General features: G+C 40.5%; 1 protein-coding gene across 6 annotated transcripts in view; it reads right to left on the bottom strand.

Moving 5' to 3' along the window:
• TBC1D4 (TBC1 domain family member 4) overlaps positions 1-17926 on the bottom strand; it is a 104482-nt gene that overhangs the window by 14642 nt on the left and 71914 nt on the right. For 2 of the 6 annotated variants that reach the window (XM_030476415.1, XM_030476417.1), the window contains exons 9-13: positions 14227-14301; positions 13009-13235; positions 3151-3311; positions 2027-2236; positions 140-142 (exon numbers count right to left, since the gene is read on the bottom strand). In XM_030476415.1, the coding sequence (XP_030332275.1) occupies positions 140-142; positions 2027-2236; positions 3151-3311; positions 13009-13235; positions 14227-14301 (676 nt within the window). Of the gene's footprint in view, positions 1-139; positions 143-2026; positions 2237-3150; positions 3312-11042; positions 11193-13008; positions 14193-14226; positions 14302-17926 lie in introns of those variants that run through there. The other 4 variants (XM_030476419.1, XM_030476420.1, XM_030476416.1 and 1 more) reach the window with 4 other exon arrangements.

The raw sequence follows: 17926 nt of genomic DNA, 5'->3' as shown, positions 1-17926 counted from the left end.
TAGGTGGCCGCCTACTTTTTGTAGTTCTTGTATTTCTAGGTAATCTACTGGAAAAAGCAGTTTATAGCTTCTCAGAAAAAAAAAAATATATATACATACATATATATATAAGCAAGTTTGTGCAATTCACAGAACTTACCTTCTGTAAAACAAAGAGCTAATAGCACTCAAGTCTCCTCGACAGCAAAAGAAATAGGAAAAGAGGTTCTATTAATATTTTGTAAATAAAAATCAACAAAACATTAACAGAAAACCACTAAAACCAATTCCAGAGCAATTCCAATCTTAAATCAGTCATATACAGCTGAATAAATTCACAGCCAGGAACCTGGCTTCATGTAAAGAAACGGCTGCTTTTCAGTTATTACATTTCTCATTCCCAAGATCTACATTGAATTGTAGGCCAGGATGCAAACCACTGCCTGAACCAGCACTTGTTTGGGATGTATCAGTTCTGCATATGTCCTGTCCATAAAAAGACCCACATTACAATAGCCCACAGGAAGGAAGCCTGCAGAGAGGCACTAGGTTTACTTTTCAGCCTCTGAAAATAAGATGATGAATTCTAGCTGGCCAGAGAGGCAGTTTTACTAGCAGTGCTTATAGACCTGTATGCAAGAACGGAGACATGGTCTCTGAAGCACAAACTAAGATGTGGGCTTACATATGAGTGCCACTTTGGAGTCTCCACTTCTGACACTCCTGTTTTCACCACAGATGATCAGGCAGGAAGAACTTATTTTCTACGTATCTGTCACAGAATGGAAATAACTTACTGAGTCTTAAGGAACTGGACTGATTTAACAGTTTTCAGTACCTCCCATTCATCCCTCAGCAGCTTATACTACCAGAGGGAATAACACGAAACTAGTCACTACAGCAGATGTCTAGGTTCTCCATCCCACAAGAGTAGACTAACCATTTGCTAAAATAATAAATGAAGATTTTTGGCTGAAGTTAGAAGACACTTCTCTGAAAACATTCCCTATGAATCTAAGGGTTTCCATAGAAGCACGTGCCAACAGGACGACAAACTGTAGAGAGAGTGAACAAAGAAATACACTAGATGTGTAGAAAACACATTCAAGGATGAACACTTGTAGGGACATGGAAACACTTCTGACCTGCTGTTTTTCTTTCCTCTCCCTGCCTTCTCAGTAAGCACCACTAAAGAAGGAAAAAGCGTTACCTGACCTTAACAAGATCGTTATGTTTTGTTTGAAGAATCAGACTACCATTTACTGAGCTTATAGACCAGATAGGAGAAGATGAGGGCAGCAATTGCAGAGAGGACATTTGAAATTTTCAACTTGCACTGAAAGCTATTAGTCTGTTATACTGAAGAACTTCTATGACCTAGCATAGACACTGCATCCGATTTTTCATTTGAGTCGTGACCAGTCATAATAATGAAATATCAGCCAGAAGACCAAGCAGCTGACAAGTCAGTATGGCCAACTTCAGATCCCTCAGTAACAGCAATCAATTTTCAGTCTACAGTGCTCATTTTCCAAAAATAGAACTTCCTGAGATACCTCAAGAGCCAGTTGCTCAGAAGTCATATTTGGATTCAAATATTTTTAAATTACCACTATGATGTGGCTAATGAAGGACAGAAAGCCTGGACAGAAATGCCAAGTGCTGCAAAGGACTGAAATAAGATGTAGAGGGTAAGGTTTACCATACCTAAGTGTTCACATGGCATCTGTTCCCCTGACTCCACATCAGAATTCCCAGACTTAGTCAGCTAGAACACAGACTGTAGCAACCTTTGCCTAACATGCATTAAAAAATGAAAGGTTATCACTTTCTTCTTTAATTAAGGTGACTCAGTAAGAGTTGGTAGGCAGACAGAGAACCTGGTAGACTGTGAGAAAGGACTGGGCAAAGACACTTTTTTCTAGCACTGTTAACCAAAAAGTTAAAGAACCACATCTCTGTTGAAGGTGCCCAACACCAGTATGGTTTTCAGCTCCAGGCAGCAGGATTTGTAATAGTTTTTAGGGGTAATTTCTAAATAGCTAACCTTCCAGTTTCTGGTTTTCTTTTTCCATTCGAAGTAACAGGATTTGTTGATGGATGGCTTTTCTCCACAGACTTTGTAGTTCTTCTGAGTTTTTCTTCTCTCCAGTTTTATCTGGACCATCCTCATTTTGCAATACTAGAAGAAGAGGGTCCTCTTCCAGGGGTGGAGCAAGTGGGGACAATGGTAACAGTTCACTTCCATCATGACCATCTGCAAAGAATCAGAAAGTTACTACAGGAAACTCAGATTGTTTGACATATCACAAAAATCTATGTCACAACAGAACAAAAATAGCTGTCTTCCACATTCACCAGTGAGGTGCTGATTCCAAAGACAGAGAAAATGTAGTTCAACAGTAGAGAATTATTTTTAAACAAAAAGTGTTTTATTTAAAGTTCCATTTAAATGAAATAAAGCTAAATAAAGGGCCACACAGTATTTCAGCCCTTTCCCCTATGAGCTCCTTCTGGAGTTACAAGGAGGTATTTATCCATAAAGTCTCCTGAACTTGTTTACTCCTATGATTTACCACAGCTTCTATACTAAAAGCAACTTTTTCCACCTGCTAAGCTGCACTGTAGGCAGTGCTACAGCACCTTATGGTCCCTAAATACAGAGTTTGTAATTTACCTGTGGTTGGGAATCCTGCCAACGGGTCTTTATCAACACAGCAGGATTTCAGATATTTCAGGGGTTTCTACCTTAAATGACCTGAAGCTGTAAGAATTATTAACACACTCCACAGGTGCTATGTGGAGTACAAGGACAAGGCAGAAAATTTACCATTTTCTGCAAACTTTACTATTACGTAAGCAGGCTGGGGTAAAAATCTGCTAACTGTTAAAGAGGATATCTTTGTCAGCAAGAGGCAGTTCTTCATTTCCTTGCTACCAGTGCAGCCACGGCAGATGGCAATTTATTTGATTTTGATGACAGAATCCTCTGTTCAAACCAAGAGATCTAAAGCCCATCAAGCACAATGGATCTCTAACGAGGTTCTAGCAAGAATATTGTATCAAACTGCCTCCCTTCTCCTTTTCATATTTTCACATGTTGCAGTTCACTATAGTAATAACTATTCAGTAACAACTGCTTGTTTATTTTCTTTAAAAGCACACACAGACCTGGATGCTGCATCTTGGAAGGAGATTTATTCATAGGTGAAGCTACCTGCAGGAATATTCTCCGCCGCCAGGAGATGCGGCGAGGTGTAAGCGCAGCCCCCACAGCATTTAGAGATTCGCTGCTGCAGACGGTTGATGTTCTTTTCTTTCCCTCCCCATCACTGAAGGAAAGAAAACGCAGATCAGGTGATCAAAGTCAGTCATTTCTGGAGGGGAAGAAAACCCCCTGTATTAAGCCTGTCTAATGGTCAACCAACCCTGCAAGATCATTTGCTGGGAAGCTCTAGAAGGCAAAGTGTGCTGTGTGTGAGCTTCGCCTTGAATGCAGAAGTGTCCAGTTGTTTTCCTGTAACACAGTGCTGTGAAGTTTGCACTATGTACCACCAGGGAGAATTCATAGCATTCATACAGTGCTTGGCTGGAAGCTCAGAATAAAAGCTAAACTTTCTGAAAAGCTAAGAGAAAAATGGGTTCTGTTTTGCCATACATTAGACTTACAGGAGCGATTTGATGTAATACCCCTAAAAGCGCAAGATGTTGCTTTAGCAGAGTGCAACACTGCATTCGGTGCCACTTTAAATGGCATGATGAGCTCACAGGTGAATATTTCACTGGAGGCAACATTCTGGCCTTCTCATGGAGCCTCTTCCATATGGTTCAAGAAGTGGACAATTCATGTGCACAATTAAAGCCCAACATCCCCCATGTTTCATCAGCATCTCCAGCTGAGGGAACAGAGCCTTTGCAAACAAAGGGCCGGCTCAGTTCCCATCACAATGACCTGAAAGCAGCTGATCTCCTCCCCAGTTACCATGTACAAATATATTTACACAGGAATTTTAATAGCAGCTTATGCTGCTGGAGGAAGCAAAGAGAGGATACAGGGAAGCTTTGCTGGGAGGTCATTTTAGGAGGACACCAAGCACACCTCTCTGCTGACTATTGCCAGAGGACAGGGACAGGACATTTAACTTTTGTAAGTATTTGAGCCACTTTCAGAAATAGTTCAGCATTTTGCATTTGTGTTGGTGAAGTAGGTGCACAGATCTGTCATAGCAATGTGTACATTGATTATCTGCCACAAATCCTTCCATGCAATGCCAACAGTGTCACACACAACTACAGGCTTCTTGGGAAGACAGCATCAAACATGGGAGCTGTGTCTGCAACTTCATCTTCTCAGAGAAAACTGCTAAATCAACACAGCAGTAGCTACCCTCAAACCTTCATGCTGTGAGGAATTTCCATGCTACAGTATGAAGTCCCTAGAAAGAGTTAGATGAAAAGGGAAGCCCAACATCGTAAGGGTTCACTGCGTTTTTAGTGGTCAGTCAGTTGCAGATGATCACAGTTTGCCAGCTGCAGCCCGCCTCCCCACATCAGGCTTGGACAAAAGATTATGAAGTATCAGCTACACCAGGCTACCAGCTACACCATCTCGATCAGCACTTTTCATATCACATACTCTGTGTTGAATGATAATCCACCAAGCTAGAATTGGCCTTTTTGGTGATCAAAGCTGTCCCTATGCTAATGACCTACAACAGCTCCCCGACATCTGTAAGCATCACTGAGCAAACTGCACTCAGTATCATACACAGGTATCAGACCATGCTTCCACATCCTGGCAGAGAAATAATTGCATCTTCGAGTTCACCTAGCCAGCGCGAGGTACCACCCCTGCTCCCCTCTAAAAGCAGTGCTGTGTACTAGAAGCCCTGGATAAGAGATAGTCTGAATTCTTCTCTCCTCCTGATTTATTTTCTACGGTGCCCCAGTTCCCTATTCATCATACTATTAGTAGGTGATCTCAGTAGAGCCTCATGTTGCACTAACCAAAACAGCAACAGAAAACTCTGTGACAATCTTCTTCGGCTAACTCTTACACAGGCTTTGGTAATGGGGTAACCACTGCTTGTGCTAGCTAAACATAGACTACAAAAGTAATATTGAATCTAGAGGTGCTGTTTTCCAAAGGTGTTTCAGTCCAACAACTCTTGGAAATAAGGCACTGAGTTTGGATATATTAATCATTATAGCTCATGTTTCTATAAATAACTGTAACAGAACTGCTTCTCGCTGTTTCAAGTCTTACATATCACGTGTTAGAACACAAAAACTGAATCATCCCAAGGCTTACTAAATGGAAGCTACATAGCAAGGGAAGGCTTCCTTTCTACTGATAAGTACAAAAATCTACATTCAGCTACTGTGCTCCTAAACATGGAGACAGTCCTAGGAATAGTGTTCAGTTTACAGCAGTAGAATTTACAGGAAAGTCAGAATAAGAGGGTAGCTATTTTAGGGTATGAAACAAAGCTATTGATGTCATTTGAATCACAGATTTTATAGTGGGATGAGTTAGTCACATGTGCTACCTTGCGAAGTGTGCCAATCAATACAGTTCTGAGGACTGGTATTTCTGCTGGTTAAACCCTCCCTTCTAAAATTCCCCTGCTATTTTAAACAGCTAACATTAATTAACTCCTCTTTCAAGGAGCTGTCTGATGAGTGATTAGAGAAAAACTTTTGAAAGTCTCATGCACACATCTTGCTATCTTCAACAGAAGGCAACGGTACCTGTGAAAACATCAAGATTTAGGAAAGGGAGCTAAGAAGTTTCATCATTTCAAGACAGATAGACCAAATCCTAGCTTAATATCAGATCTGAAGATGTGAAACAATATCCTACAGAGTAAAAGCAGGAAGAAGTCAGAGCAGAATGGTAGTGTCTCTTATCCTGTGATGAAATAGTTCAGAAGGTTGGTACAAAAAAACCAGATGAGTTAATTCAATTACATATTCCCCACCTTGAAAGAGGAATTGCACAATACTTATTCCCTAGACTTTACCATCTTTCATATATCACCTTAACTGGCTGGCTTCACTTTTTGTCATACTTGCAGGATTACATCAGGTTCTAAGGTAGCTGTGGATTTAAGCAGTCAGGCAGGTAGGTGCTCTGCTCAGAGAGGCCAGCAACACTTCAGTCAGTTCCTCTGAACAGGGTGTGGATAAATTAAAAAAAGTATACCTGACCATTAACTATCAGGTCCCTGCAATATCAAGACATTTAATAATGTAAGCAGAGAGACTGTGAGCAAAAGCAACTCCCAAAACAACAACAGCAACTTCTTAAATGGAGTTCAGTCATTGCTACTTAAAAGCAGAAAAGAGTTTTCACTACCTCCCAACCTGGGGAAACAGAGACATTCACAGATTTCCTGTCAGGGCACTGACACTGAACCTCAATGCTCACAGGAAGAATTGTTAAGAGTTCTTAAGAAAAGACTCTGTCTGACAACACACAGGCCTAAACATCTACATGGAAAACATGTTGCAAGGTCAACTAGCAGAAATAGTCCATTAATTAATTCCAGTTTTTAAATAACATTTTCCACTTTAAGAAAAACTGCTAACTCAAACTCAAGAAATTTCTAACTACTCTATAAACTATGGATTACAGAGCCAAGACACTGGGGCAAGGCAGAGGATGAACATTTCTTGGATTATACAGTGACACAGCCTCCAAGGAGACAAAAACCACAACTGCTTTTTATAAGTTCCTGTCCTGCTGCAATCTACCAGCAACTGAGCAAGATGAAATGCACTGGAGTCAATGCACTGCAAATTAAGAGATGGCAGTACATAAAATCTTAATGAACTACAGAAGAGATACTTAAGAACCAAACTGTAAACTAGGACATGATTGCAAGAATTGATTTTTCTTTTACTTTAATTTATTTTAAGAAAATGACATCTAGCTTATGGTATAGCTTCTACATCAGAACGCTTCAGCTTGGAAAAAACAGGCATCTGAAAGGGCAAACCCAAATAGTTCAATAGAGAAATACCACAAAACTGAGTGTTTCTAATTTATTTTAGTTACTATTCCTGTTCTAATCACTTAACATAGCTCTGGAAAACACTGACAATGCAATACTCTATATTTAGACAAACGCATCACAGTTCAGTTTGAAGAATAGTAGTTCCCTATAAGGCTACTTAGCCTATGCTCCTGACCCAACACAGAAACCAAAATTCACCCATCAGCTTGTATGCAACAAAAAGTGAAAAGATATAAATTCAATATAGTGCCTCAAATATTTCAGTCTGTACTTTCATCCTTTAAGCTGCTACAAGCAATAACCGAAGTACTCATGAGTACAGAGTACTGGTCATCTAAGCGTTTTATCCCAGGTAACTGCAACTCGGTTTCAATGAGTTGCAATTCATCCCATTCACTATTCTATCAGATAATGCATAGTATGAAGATGAGACTGCTAGCTTAGAGGGAGAAAAAAGAGGAAGGAATAAAAAAGGAAAAAAAGGGAAGAAGAAACTCCAAAAACTTGTTCAGATTACAAACATGCTTATTGCTTGGTTTCAATTACCTAAATCTCTTCCCAAAACTGTTTTTTAAAATGCTCCTGAAGACTGATACTCAAAACCCCACAAAGCTACCCCGTTTCTTGTGAACTCTTTACACAGTACTTATCTGAATTATTCTGCACTTGAGTACATGCAAGCCAACTGACTCCAAAATAAATACTGTTGCTTCTCATGCCAAGGTTTACATTTTTGCCCAGTGTTCCTTCATTTCAATTTCTTCTCTTGATTGTTCTAAGCAGCAACTGAATCAACTTGGCCTACTTTGCAATTTGGAGGCTGAGATGGTACAAAATCCCCCAGACCAAGTACAGAACACAGCTAATATTTCAACTCTTAGGACTTCAGCTGTATGAAGAAGCCTTATGTAAGACCAACAGATAAAGTATTCCTCCCCTCTGGGAGGAAGAAGAACTAGTTCCGATCAGTTTACACCTCTCTATTGGTTCTCACTCCTGTCCTATTTTTATTTTGAATAATTACTTTCTGCTATTTTCTTTAACGAACATTCCCAAGTATTTTACTTTCTTCATGAGAAATGAAGCTGTTTTAAAAAAGCAATCCGTTTAAATTCAAGTGGTGATAAATCAGCTTAAACTATCCTTGCATAACAACACAATGTACAGAGACAGTGTGGGCTAGTTGAACTTATGCTTAAAGTTATCAAATTTTTAAAAGTTCTGCTTTTATTTTTATATTAAAAACCCCAGATTCTTCCAATAGCCTGGCTTTCAGGAGTAGCTGTTGAATCAATGCCAGAATTTCCCGAAGTTACAGAAATGAAAGTTTAAAAACAGATTACGCTCTCAAATTCCTGTTTGTTTACCTCTATGTTGGCAGAATATTTTTAGTAATCCTTATGGGTGCTTGTGTTCAATATTAAATGCCGTACAACACATTTGTCAAAAGTCAAGATTATGCAGACCACTTCTACCCTAGACTTCTCTCTAGACAAATCGACAACGCAGCAAAAACATGCTGAAGGCACCTATTAATATTGTGCTTATGCCCAGCTTCACTGTACAGTTCATTCCTTAAAGCAGAAAACATTGCTGTTTTCTCTCTTCCACATAAGCATCACAGTAGCGAACATTAGAATTTAACCCAAAAAGCGCAGTTTTCCCACAAACATTAAGAAAAAATATATTTCTTTCACCATAGTGAACTTATCTGGAGAATAATTTTTTTTTTTCTCCTGGCTTTATATATCTCCAACACAGACATTTAAATCCTAGCAAGCCAACTGAGGCTTCCTTTTTAATGGAGGTCAAGACTCTTTTAGGGTATGATTCATGCTTTGTAAATGAAGATGTTCCCAGTGACAGGCACAACTGGCTGTACTAGTGTTCAGGTAGATAAATAGGCAGGATCAGTTCTGTAAATGTCACAATATTAAAGAGAATCTAGGATGAGAGCGACTCTACTGCAGACACACCAATTTCTCTCCATTGATGAGATGAAGATGTCTACAATCAGCTGAGAGCCACTGTACCCTGTATCTCTAACACCTTAGCCTCGGTTTCTGAGTTTGTGACCATATGCCAAATGTGATGTAAACATGGAGCAGAATCATCTTCTGTACAGCAGCCAATACATAAATGACACATATATAATAAGCAGAGTTACTTTTTAACACCCAGCTCCCCAGCTGACCCTGGCTTGGTGCTCTTTGCATAGGCCTATCTGACTGCTACAAATCAAACATCTTTCTCAAATTAATTCCAACTGAAACTGGCTCTGATCCTGCAGTTCGCCAGCACACCAAGAAAAGCCGCATGCTGTATCGTGTGTAATCTCAAAGCTACATGATATTGAAAGTCAGACTATAAAGAATTTTTCTGCAGTGCAATGAGGCTAGGATACGCTTTATGAATGCATAGTAACCATGATTAGAGAGGAAAATGCACTGAAGTTCTAATTAGGGTTCCTAACAGTCAAACAGCTTGTAGTCTTCAGATTGTAAAGGACTGCCACACCACACTCAATTCCAACATGACATATGCTCACATGAGAATTGTAACACCTCGCATTGAGTCTACTGGGATAGAAGAAGGTTCTCTCTGTGAAAAATAACCAAAGGAAAAAAAACCAAAACCCAAACACCATAAAAAATTTCAATTTTTTAACATTTATAAACCTGATGGCACAACACACATTTGCAAGCTAAATCAGGGAAAGTTTAAAGAGTTTCAGCCACCAACAGTTGAACAATATATTTCATTCTCCATTAGCCATTTCAAGCGACAATTTATTACCTCAATCACTCTTTTCACATCAGCATTATACATTCGACAATTTTTTCTGTTTGGTGTATTCACTTCATGAACCCAACTAGACACCAACGCTTCACCCTTAACACTACAATTTCCTCACCATGTCAGTTCAGGCCCAGTGGCTCCAAGCAAGATCTATGGGTAGCAAGATCCCATTTTCACAAAAGTTTTTGCACAAATTGAGGATTAACTGGTATCAGAAACCTGTATAGTATAAAACCTAAGTAGAAACAGGATGGTCTTCTGGGAATTATTCCTAATTTGAAGATCTCCCTACCTTACAGTCCTAATTTCACCCAGAATCCAGATCTCATCAACTCTTTGTTTTGGTAAGAATGAAATCTACTGTCAATTTCCAGTGAGAAAACAGTGACAAAAGCACCTTCTACAACTCCACAGTATTCTGTTGGGAATGAGTAGGGCAGAGCTACACGCAGACATGAAAAGTAACAGAAACACAAGTATAGTTCAGTGAACAAGGAAAGACTGACAAAGGAAAAAGGAGCTCTCATTGACAAAAGAGAAATACAAATGCAAAAAAAAAAAAATCATGAAGTTCAAAACTACGGCTCTACCTTATTCAATACAGACCTACTACAGAAAAATAATCCATATGCAGTTTCCTCAAGCACCCTCCCAAAAGACAGTCTATTCTTACAGTAAGAAGTGTGACTTCCATTTAGATACTCAAGTCTTTCACACTGATGTCAGAAAGGCCTGTATTTTCGCTTTTTCCCCACTCCAATCTGAAGTTATTTTGTGATTCTCTCTAAACATCTCTTAGCTAGTATCACCCAGCTAACATGGTGTTTCCCCTTCCTCATGCACAGGCATCCCACATTAGTACTGTACACTCTTCACATCGCTATTTTCTTATTTTCACATGCCAGTGATCTCAGCAACACATGCTGGTTTGCATTCAGCAGAGAAAGCATTAAATTGGCGTGACTCTCCTAAAACCCATTGCATTTCAAGTGACAAACAAATGCAGCAGATGTGCAACACTGGAACAGAAAGAGGTCACAGCTACTAGATGTCAGCAGACAGGCCTCTTTTTAACAGGCTTTTTTTGCCGAAAGCCTGTTTGTCCATTTGCATCAAGTACTTAGGAAGTCTGTTAGAAATGCAGGAGCATGAGGCAGAGTGGGAGACATCCCATGCACTGCCTCGCACAGGGAATCCTGTTAAGCTGGTGGCACTGAAGCACTAGGCAGGAGACAATGCCCTCACCTCTTAAAGAAGTCACTTTCTGAGTGCTGGAGCAACCTTCCTGAGCCCTGGTAAAAGCTTTTCAGGAAAGAAGGGGCAGAGACAGACGAGGGGAGACCAGGTGATGCAGATTCACTCTCATTGAGAGCGCACCGAACCCCGACAATAGGACTGTGCAGGCAACAAGAGAACATAGCAGATGGGTCAGCACGGACTCAGGTAAAACAACAAAACATCTAGATGAAAGATACTGGCCAAGTACCTGGTCTTGACTTACAACAACTCTGTTTCCCAGAAGGTAAAATATATCAAGGGCACTACTGGGCAGTTTCCCTGCTGATACCGATTTTGCTTTCACAGCCGATTTCTTTGAAGAAACATTTCAGTGACGCTGCAGAAAAGGCAGACCACCTCGTTTATTCTTTAGCCTTATTTATTCTCAAGGCATATTCAGAAAAAAGAATCTGAAATATTCAGGAAATATCCTTAGAAACCTGCTTCCAATAACATGAACCACTTTGTTTCTTCCCTTCAGTTTTCTCTTGCTTTTTTAAATTTAATTTAATTTTAATTCTATCTATTGATAGAACACATTTGAAAATACAGATTATTTAAAGTCAGTATTTTTGGATAAATTTCTGTGAAGTGTCCTATGACACAGTTAAACATTACTTAATAACAGTAACAAGTGTTGGGGGAGGACATAAAAATTAATTCAGTTTCTTTTACTTAACATTTCTTATTAGTCCTCAATAGGAAAGAAGAAAAAGTCCCAGCCTAGAATCAAGTTGTTACAAACTGTTTTGACTGAGAATCTGCTGATAATGCCACTTTAATCAGCGACTTCTTAATAGTTATTACAAAGAAGTGAAGTCAGCAAGTCCTTCAGCCTGAACTGTCAGGGTTTCCTGTTTGCATACAACATAGTCAGTGGAAAAAAATAACAAAAGTTTATCTCAGTAAAAAACACATTATTTATCTCTTTAGAAACACAATGTAACAAAGCCATTTCAAGACTGGCTTCTTACCCTTCACCCCCTTTCATTCTCTTTAGCAGAATAAACTTTTTTGCCTTTCTCTACAGGCTGGTGTGGCATTCACACTGATGTTTTAATTTAGACATCAAACGGGTGAGAAATTATTATTTAAAGTCATTTTTAGAATGACTAAAAAGCCAAATTGCAGTCAAGCAATGAAACATACGAGTAGTTTGGAGAAAGTGCTCCTCAACAGAAAAAGATCAGCTCCTCTGGGCCTCAGTCTTGTTTTGGATTGCACAGTCACTTACTGCAGATAGCCAGGATGGAGGCTGAGAAAGAAAGTGCAACCAAAGAGGCCCACAGTGAACTGTGGGGACCTCTTCTGACTGAGTGAAGGAACTCCTGAAGAACAGTCTTCCACATCTTATTAGCTGGAGAGTCTCCAAAAAGGAAGGGGAAAGAAGTTACAGAGGGAAGCTCTGGAGAAAGGCAAACAGGGAAATCGCATGCCTCACAGTTTAGTGGAGGTGTTTAATCCTTCAGTCCTTCCATGAGACTCCTCACCAGTTTCAATTCTGGACATACTCTCTCGGAGCTTTAGCTAACACAGCGACAGACACTTGAACCTGTCAGTGCCTTTTTCATCCTGGCTTAAGACCGCCAGGCCACTGTCCCTGCAGCTAAAAGCGGTGAGGACCTCTTCTCCAAAGGGCCTGACTGCCAAAAAGGCTCAGCTCACAGGTGGCAAACAAATAAACAAATAGATGGGTGCCAGCATCCAGCACGACCATCAGTTCACTGGACCGATGCTGCTCCTGAATTGCTAGTTCAGGGATTAGCGAGTTACTGCAAAGCCCCGAACTACCCAGACGTAGATAAGACAGGCTGAAAATAAATAAATAAATAAATAACTAGAACCCGCAGCAGCGCAGAAGCAGCTTCCTAAGAAGGGACAGGGGTGAGTGGCAGGAGGCGGCAGTCGCGTGGCACGGCATGCCCTGACTCACCTTGTCGTCTCGATGCAGGTCTGCCGCAGCAGTGGGGACCGGACGCTCTGGGACCTCCCGTTCTGGAAGGTTATCCTGCGCCTGGCGCTGGACGGGGGGTGGCTGAAGGTGTGCGCACGCCTCCTGAACTGGGGGGAGTCTGAGCCTTCCTCGGGAAACGGCTGCCAGGCCGAGGACACGGGGGACGCCGGAGGAGTAGCTGGTGGGGAATCGCCTGGTGAAATGTCCTGCAAGGAAGTGCTGTCGGAGTGAGGCCTGCTGCTGCGCGCCCTGCGACAGCTCCTGCCTAACCCCACCGGCCGCGCGCCGCATCGGGGCACCAAAGCCTCTCCCCCTTCTTGGTCGTGGCCTATTGTATGCTAATTATCACCAAAACCAGACATCCTTTGGTAATTTACTCCAAACCAGCAGTGCCCTTCTTGGAAAAAAAAAAAAAAAAAAAAAAGGAGGAGGGAGGAATAAATACGTATATGCAACACAAAGAACACACTAATTACTCCGGGCATCCTCTCACACGGATCGGCATTCCAGCTACCAGACTCGTGGCTCTATCAGGAAAACATGGGAATTTGAAAGACTAGGGAAACTGCTTTTAGCTAGTTTCCTCGACATATCGTGAGCATACTTCCTGTACCGTCATAACGATATCCTGGAAGAGAGACTGTCATTACACAGCCAGCTTATGAGTAACTGCAGCAGGAAAATCATAACAGAATCTTCACCTCCTGGGAAAACCAGCAATCAATCCTCACGTGAGGTACAACATTAAAAACAGGAAACAAAAAGAAAGTGAACAGTTCCGCCCGCTTGCCCCCAAACAGCATCCCCAACAGCTGGTTTTAGGTCAAAAATTCTTACTTCCCTAAAGCAACTTACAAAAAGGATTCTTAACCTTCAGAGAATTTCCTTTGTTGAGATATGACCTTTTTTAATTCCTTCAGTGAAACAAGCCAGAAGCTGACCAGAAATTCCTTGCTTTTCGTAAAAGCAAGGGAAGTGTAGAAAAAAAGGGCTGGCAAACAAACAATAGTTTAAAGCTGAATCTTCAAGTCAACATATATGCCAGTGTTCTTACACACCTCCCTGTGGAAACTCTTGAGCTTTGTAAATTGATGTGCTTTGTGCTACTTCCTTCAGCTAGAAGCAGAGTGCCAAATTTACGCTTCATTAGCACTGATGTCTGAAAACATGCCAATTTTAACTAAGTTCCTTACATACTTTGTCAGAAGCAAGGCTGTTGCAGCGCTCAAAGCTGTCCACGCTTCCCAGGCGGCCTCGCATTCGGTTCGCTCCCTGCAAGAGAAAAGGTGAGTAACTTCATCAGGTCTTTTCCTCTTTTCCTGAAGGCTAAGCAAAGATGGCAACAGCTGTGCAGGTGAACACAGGACAGTTCAGGCACGTGACACGTCTGACGTAAGACGGCAGATCATGGGGCTAGAACTGGATTGTACAAGCAGTGACATCTTCAGCTGGCAAAACTGCATCTTCTCCCTGCTTGCTCCCAGGAGTTTTAAACCTGCAGCTCTATTGTCTGAAGCAACTGAGTATTTCCTGATTCATTTGAAGCTAAACAGCTGAGTTGGCTTAAACAGTTGAGTTCAAAGCTCCAGACTTCAGTACTGCGCTTGCACTGCAGCTAGCAGATGCATTTGACATACTACAATCTCAACAGAGTTCAGTCCCTATCTAAACATTTCAGACAAATTAAGTCCACCTGGACAAAAGCAGGGAAAGTACCAAAACTAGGAAAAAACACTCTCTAGCAGCAAATCCAGCCAAATAGCACCAGATACAAAGAAGACTTTTCAATTACAATGCAGATAGCCCTGAGGCAAATTAGCAAGAAACTAGTGTTAGAAGATCTTTGCCAAACTTGTTAACAGTCATCTGGTTTCACGGGAAGAGGAGATAAAGATGCATACTTTTGACCACCTTCCTTCCACTCCTAACTCCCATGAAACACTGGTGATGTATGCTGTTAGAAACTTCTGACAGCTGCTTTCAGTACTTTACATGGGAAAAAAAGAGTCTAGGTTTTAAGAAAACTATAGATAGAGCTCCTCTTGGTATGCTTGCAAGTCCAGGGGAAGTTTTGTCAACATCAGCAGTATTTATTTAGCTGACTTTTTCCTGGTAAGGTTTATTTTCAAGACTTAAGAGCGCTCTTTAAGTACACTATCTCATTTAAGCTCATTACCAATGAATAATCTGCCTAAAGCATCTCTTCACTGATCCTCACAATAAAATGAGTAACGGAAAACTTGAAAGTTTCTCGCTGGCTTTAAAAACACACTTTTGGCCCTGCAAGAAGGGCTTTTTAGATCAGAAAAAAAAAAAACCAACAAACCAACAGAGAGGTTAGTGCAGCATGGGCTGAAAGAAATCTGTTCACGAGGTCGAACAGAGGTTATATTTATTTTTCTGAGATACCTCATTAGGAAGCCACAGCCTGTTTTCAGTTCAAACCTGACAAAAATAAAATGAGTCCAGCAAAACAAACAAGTGAAAAAGTGACATTCCTCTGGGACTAAGTGAAGCCAGAGCACAGAATCCAGCATGTTTCCCTAGGGTGAGTTGTGTTCAAGTAGCTTAAAATGTCACTTGATGCTACTTATCTAGCTAAGAAGCCATCCATTTAAGGTGTTCCTAGATATCTGGTTACTACATATTTATTTCTAATTTTGCTAAGATTGAAGTTGCATCTCTTCCCCACATATACTGATTTTTTTTTTTTTTTTTGTCACTTAAATCTTATTATCTACAAAAAGATGCTGAATGCCAACTTTAAAAACCAAAACCTGAAGTTCTTTCTTGGTCTCTTTGTTACTAAAGGTACTTTAAAATAAAGTGTTGTTATGCATAATTACCATCCTATTACATCAATAGCATGTGATTTGCAGCTGGCTTAAAGAGGGAAAAACCCACCACACCAATAGATATTTGGTGCCTAAATACATTTAGGAATTAGCCACAATCCATTAGGCTTCTAATAGCTTGATGAGGAATAAGAACTATCAAAATGGTCACTGTATAACACATGTATGAACATGACACACAGTATACACACAGAGAGATACTTGTGTATACTTGCTCTAGTCAAGTAATTAATGATCAAGCTGCACTGTAAATTATTTTTCTCAGTCTTGCACTGTGTAACCTTTAAATGGATCTGCAAGATGAACCCCTATGTGTATCATTATTCACTGCAACACACCGCTCTTCCTGATCGATAGCAGTTTCACATTAAAGATGAGACAAGAGCAAGTCTGCTTCATAAATAGCAGACTTCAAGTTGCCCTAAACTAGATTGGGATGTCCACTTCTCATGAACTCAATCATGGACTATGTAGATCCTTACGCTATAACATGCAGCATGTCACAGAGGCCCTGGTGAGAAGGAACATACTATATCAAAACGAACCAATATATAAACAGTTTCCCTTCAAAGACTCTTCAAATTAAGCAGTGCATTTAATCTAAAATACTTTTCTTGATGTTATCGGAGTGCTAGTATGTCTGTATATCATAGGGCTGCTTTACAGGGTTATTCCCAGTGATGTATGCCTGTTTCAAAACCACCGCAGAGTTAGTGACCCACTGTCAGAGCTAGGGCACTTTCCAGTCACATGTCCTTTAGATGTGGAAAAGCAATCAGACTCAGCACAGGCATGACTATAGCTGTCACCATTTGATGATATTCCAAGACTGCTGAAATTATCCAGATCATCTGACTGTCGTTGCCCTCTTTTCCATGCACCCTCTCTCTCCATATTCAGACTGAGCCCCTAGTGTGTAAAACTTCCTACAAAACAGAGGTCAGATTTGACCAGGAGAATTTTAATGCTAGCTTCAGTCCTAGATCAAATTCACACCTAACTCTAAGTTCTAAGGATTCTTCCCAGCAAATAATATTTTGCCTCCTTTATAGGGAACACCTGTGGCATCTTATGTTTGTGGGTTACTTTATGACATGCCCATATAAGCTGCAGACGAGTGCAACTTAGACCTTGGTTTAGCATAGTACTTTAAAATTACTGGCAGAAGGAACTTAATTTCATTGCTCCAAATTATAGTTAGACCTCACCATACAGTATTCATAGCTCATCATACTTTCTCTGTAATGACATGCTGGATCCCAGGCACCCAGCCTTCTTCAGTTATTCCTCTCTATGCCTCTTCTCTGCTTCCAGGACTCTCCCTACTGAGCAGGAGACACTAAGCAGGACTTGCAATTCAGACTTCTTCTTTAAAAAGCTATTTAACAGAAGAGAGTTCCAGTAATCATCTGCAATTCCATATCATACCTGGCTAGCAACACTGAAATGAAGAACCACTCACTTTTTAAGTGTATTGCTTTGTTTTCTTCCTGCAAAAGGACAAATTTGTTACTACTTTCTAAAGATTTTTAGTGACCAATATGACCGATTTTAGCTATGAGAGGTAAGGCATTACTTCTCAGAACAGAAAGATTTCCAGTTTATGCAGGCACATTCATTCACATTTCAAAAAAACATAACATGCCTCTTTAGGGGATCATGCAACCATCCTGATTAATTTTTTTATTCTTTATCTTTAATGGGCTCATATGGCAGCAAGTGTTCACAGAATCAATTAGGCTGGAAAAGGCCTTTAAGATTATCAAGTCCAACCTTTACCCCAGAATTCTGAAGTAACACATCTGATAATGCTCAGCTAATTCACTTGCACCTAAAATGAACACTCATTCAGAAAGTTACCTTTTTTCCCCTCTGTATGTGCAGCCTTACCATAAACTTTCTAGCACAGTTATGTCAAAATCAACCCAGCTGTAACCCTCAGATTTCACAACAGGGATATCATTTCATTGAGTGTTTATCAGACTGAGGCCAAAACCCAGAAAAAATCTGATAGGTCTTTACTGTCAAGGATATCTGGGAGA

This window comes from Strigops habroptila, chromosome 2 (assembly GCF_004027225.2).
Source record: "Strigops habroptila isolate Jane chromosome 2, bStrHab1.2.pri, whole genome shotgun sequence".
NCBI lineage: Eukaryota > Metazoa > Chordata > Aves > Psittaciformes > Psittacidae > Strigops > Strigops habroptila.
Note: the sequence above shows the minus strand (reverse complement) of the source record. Positions and strands in the feature narration are given on the sequence as shown.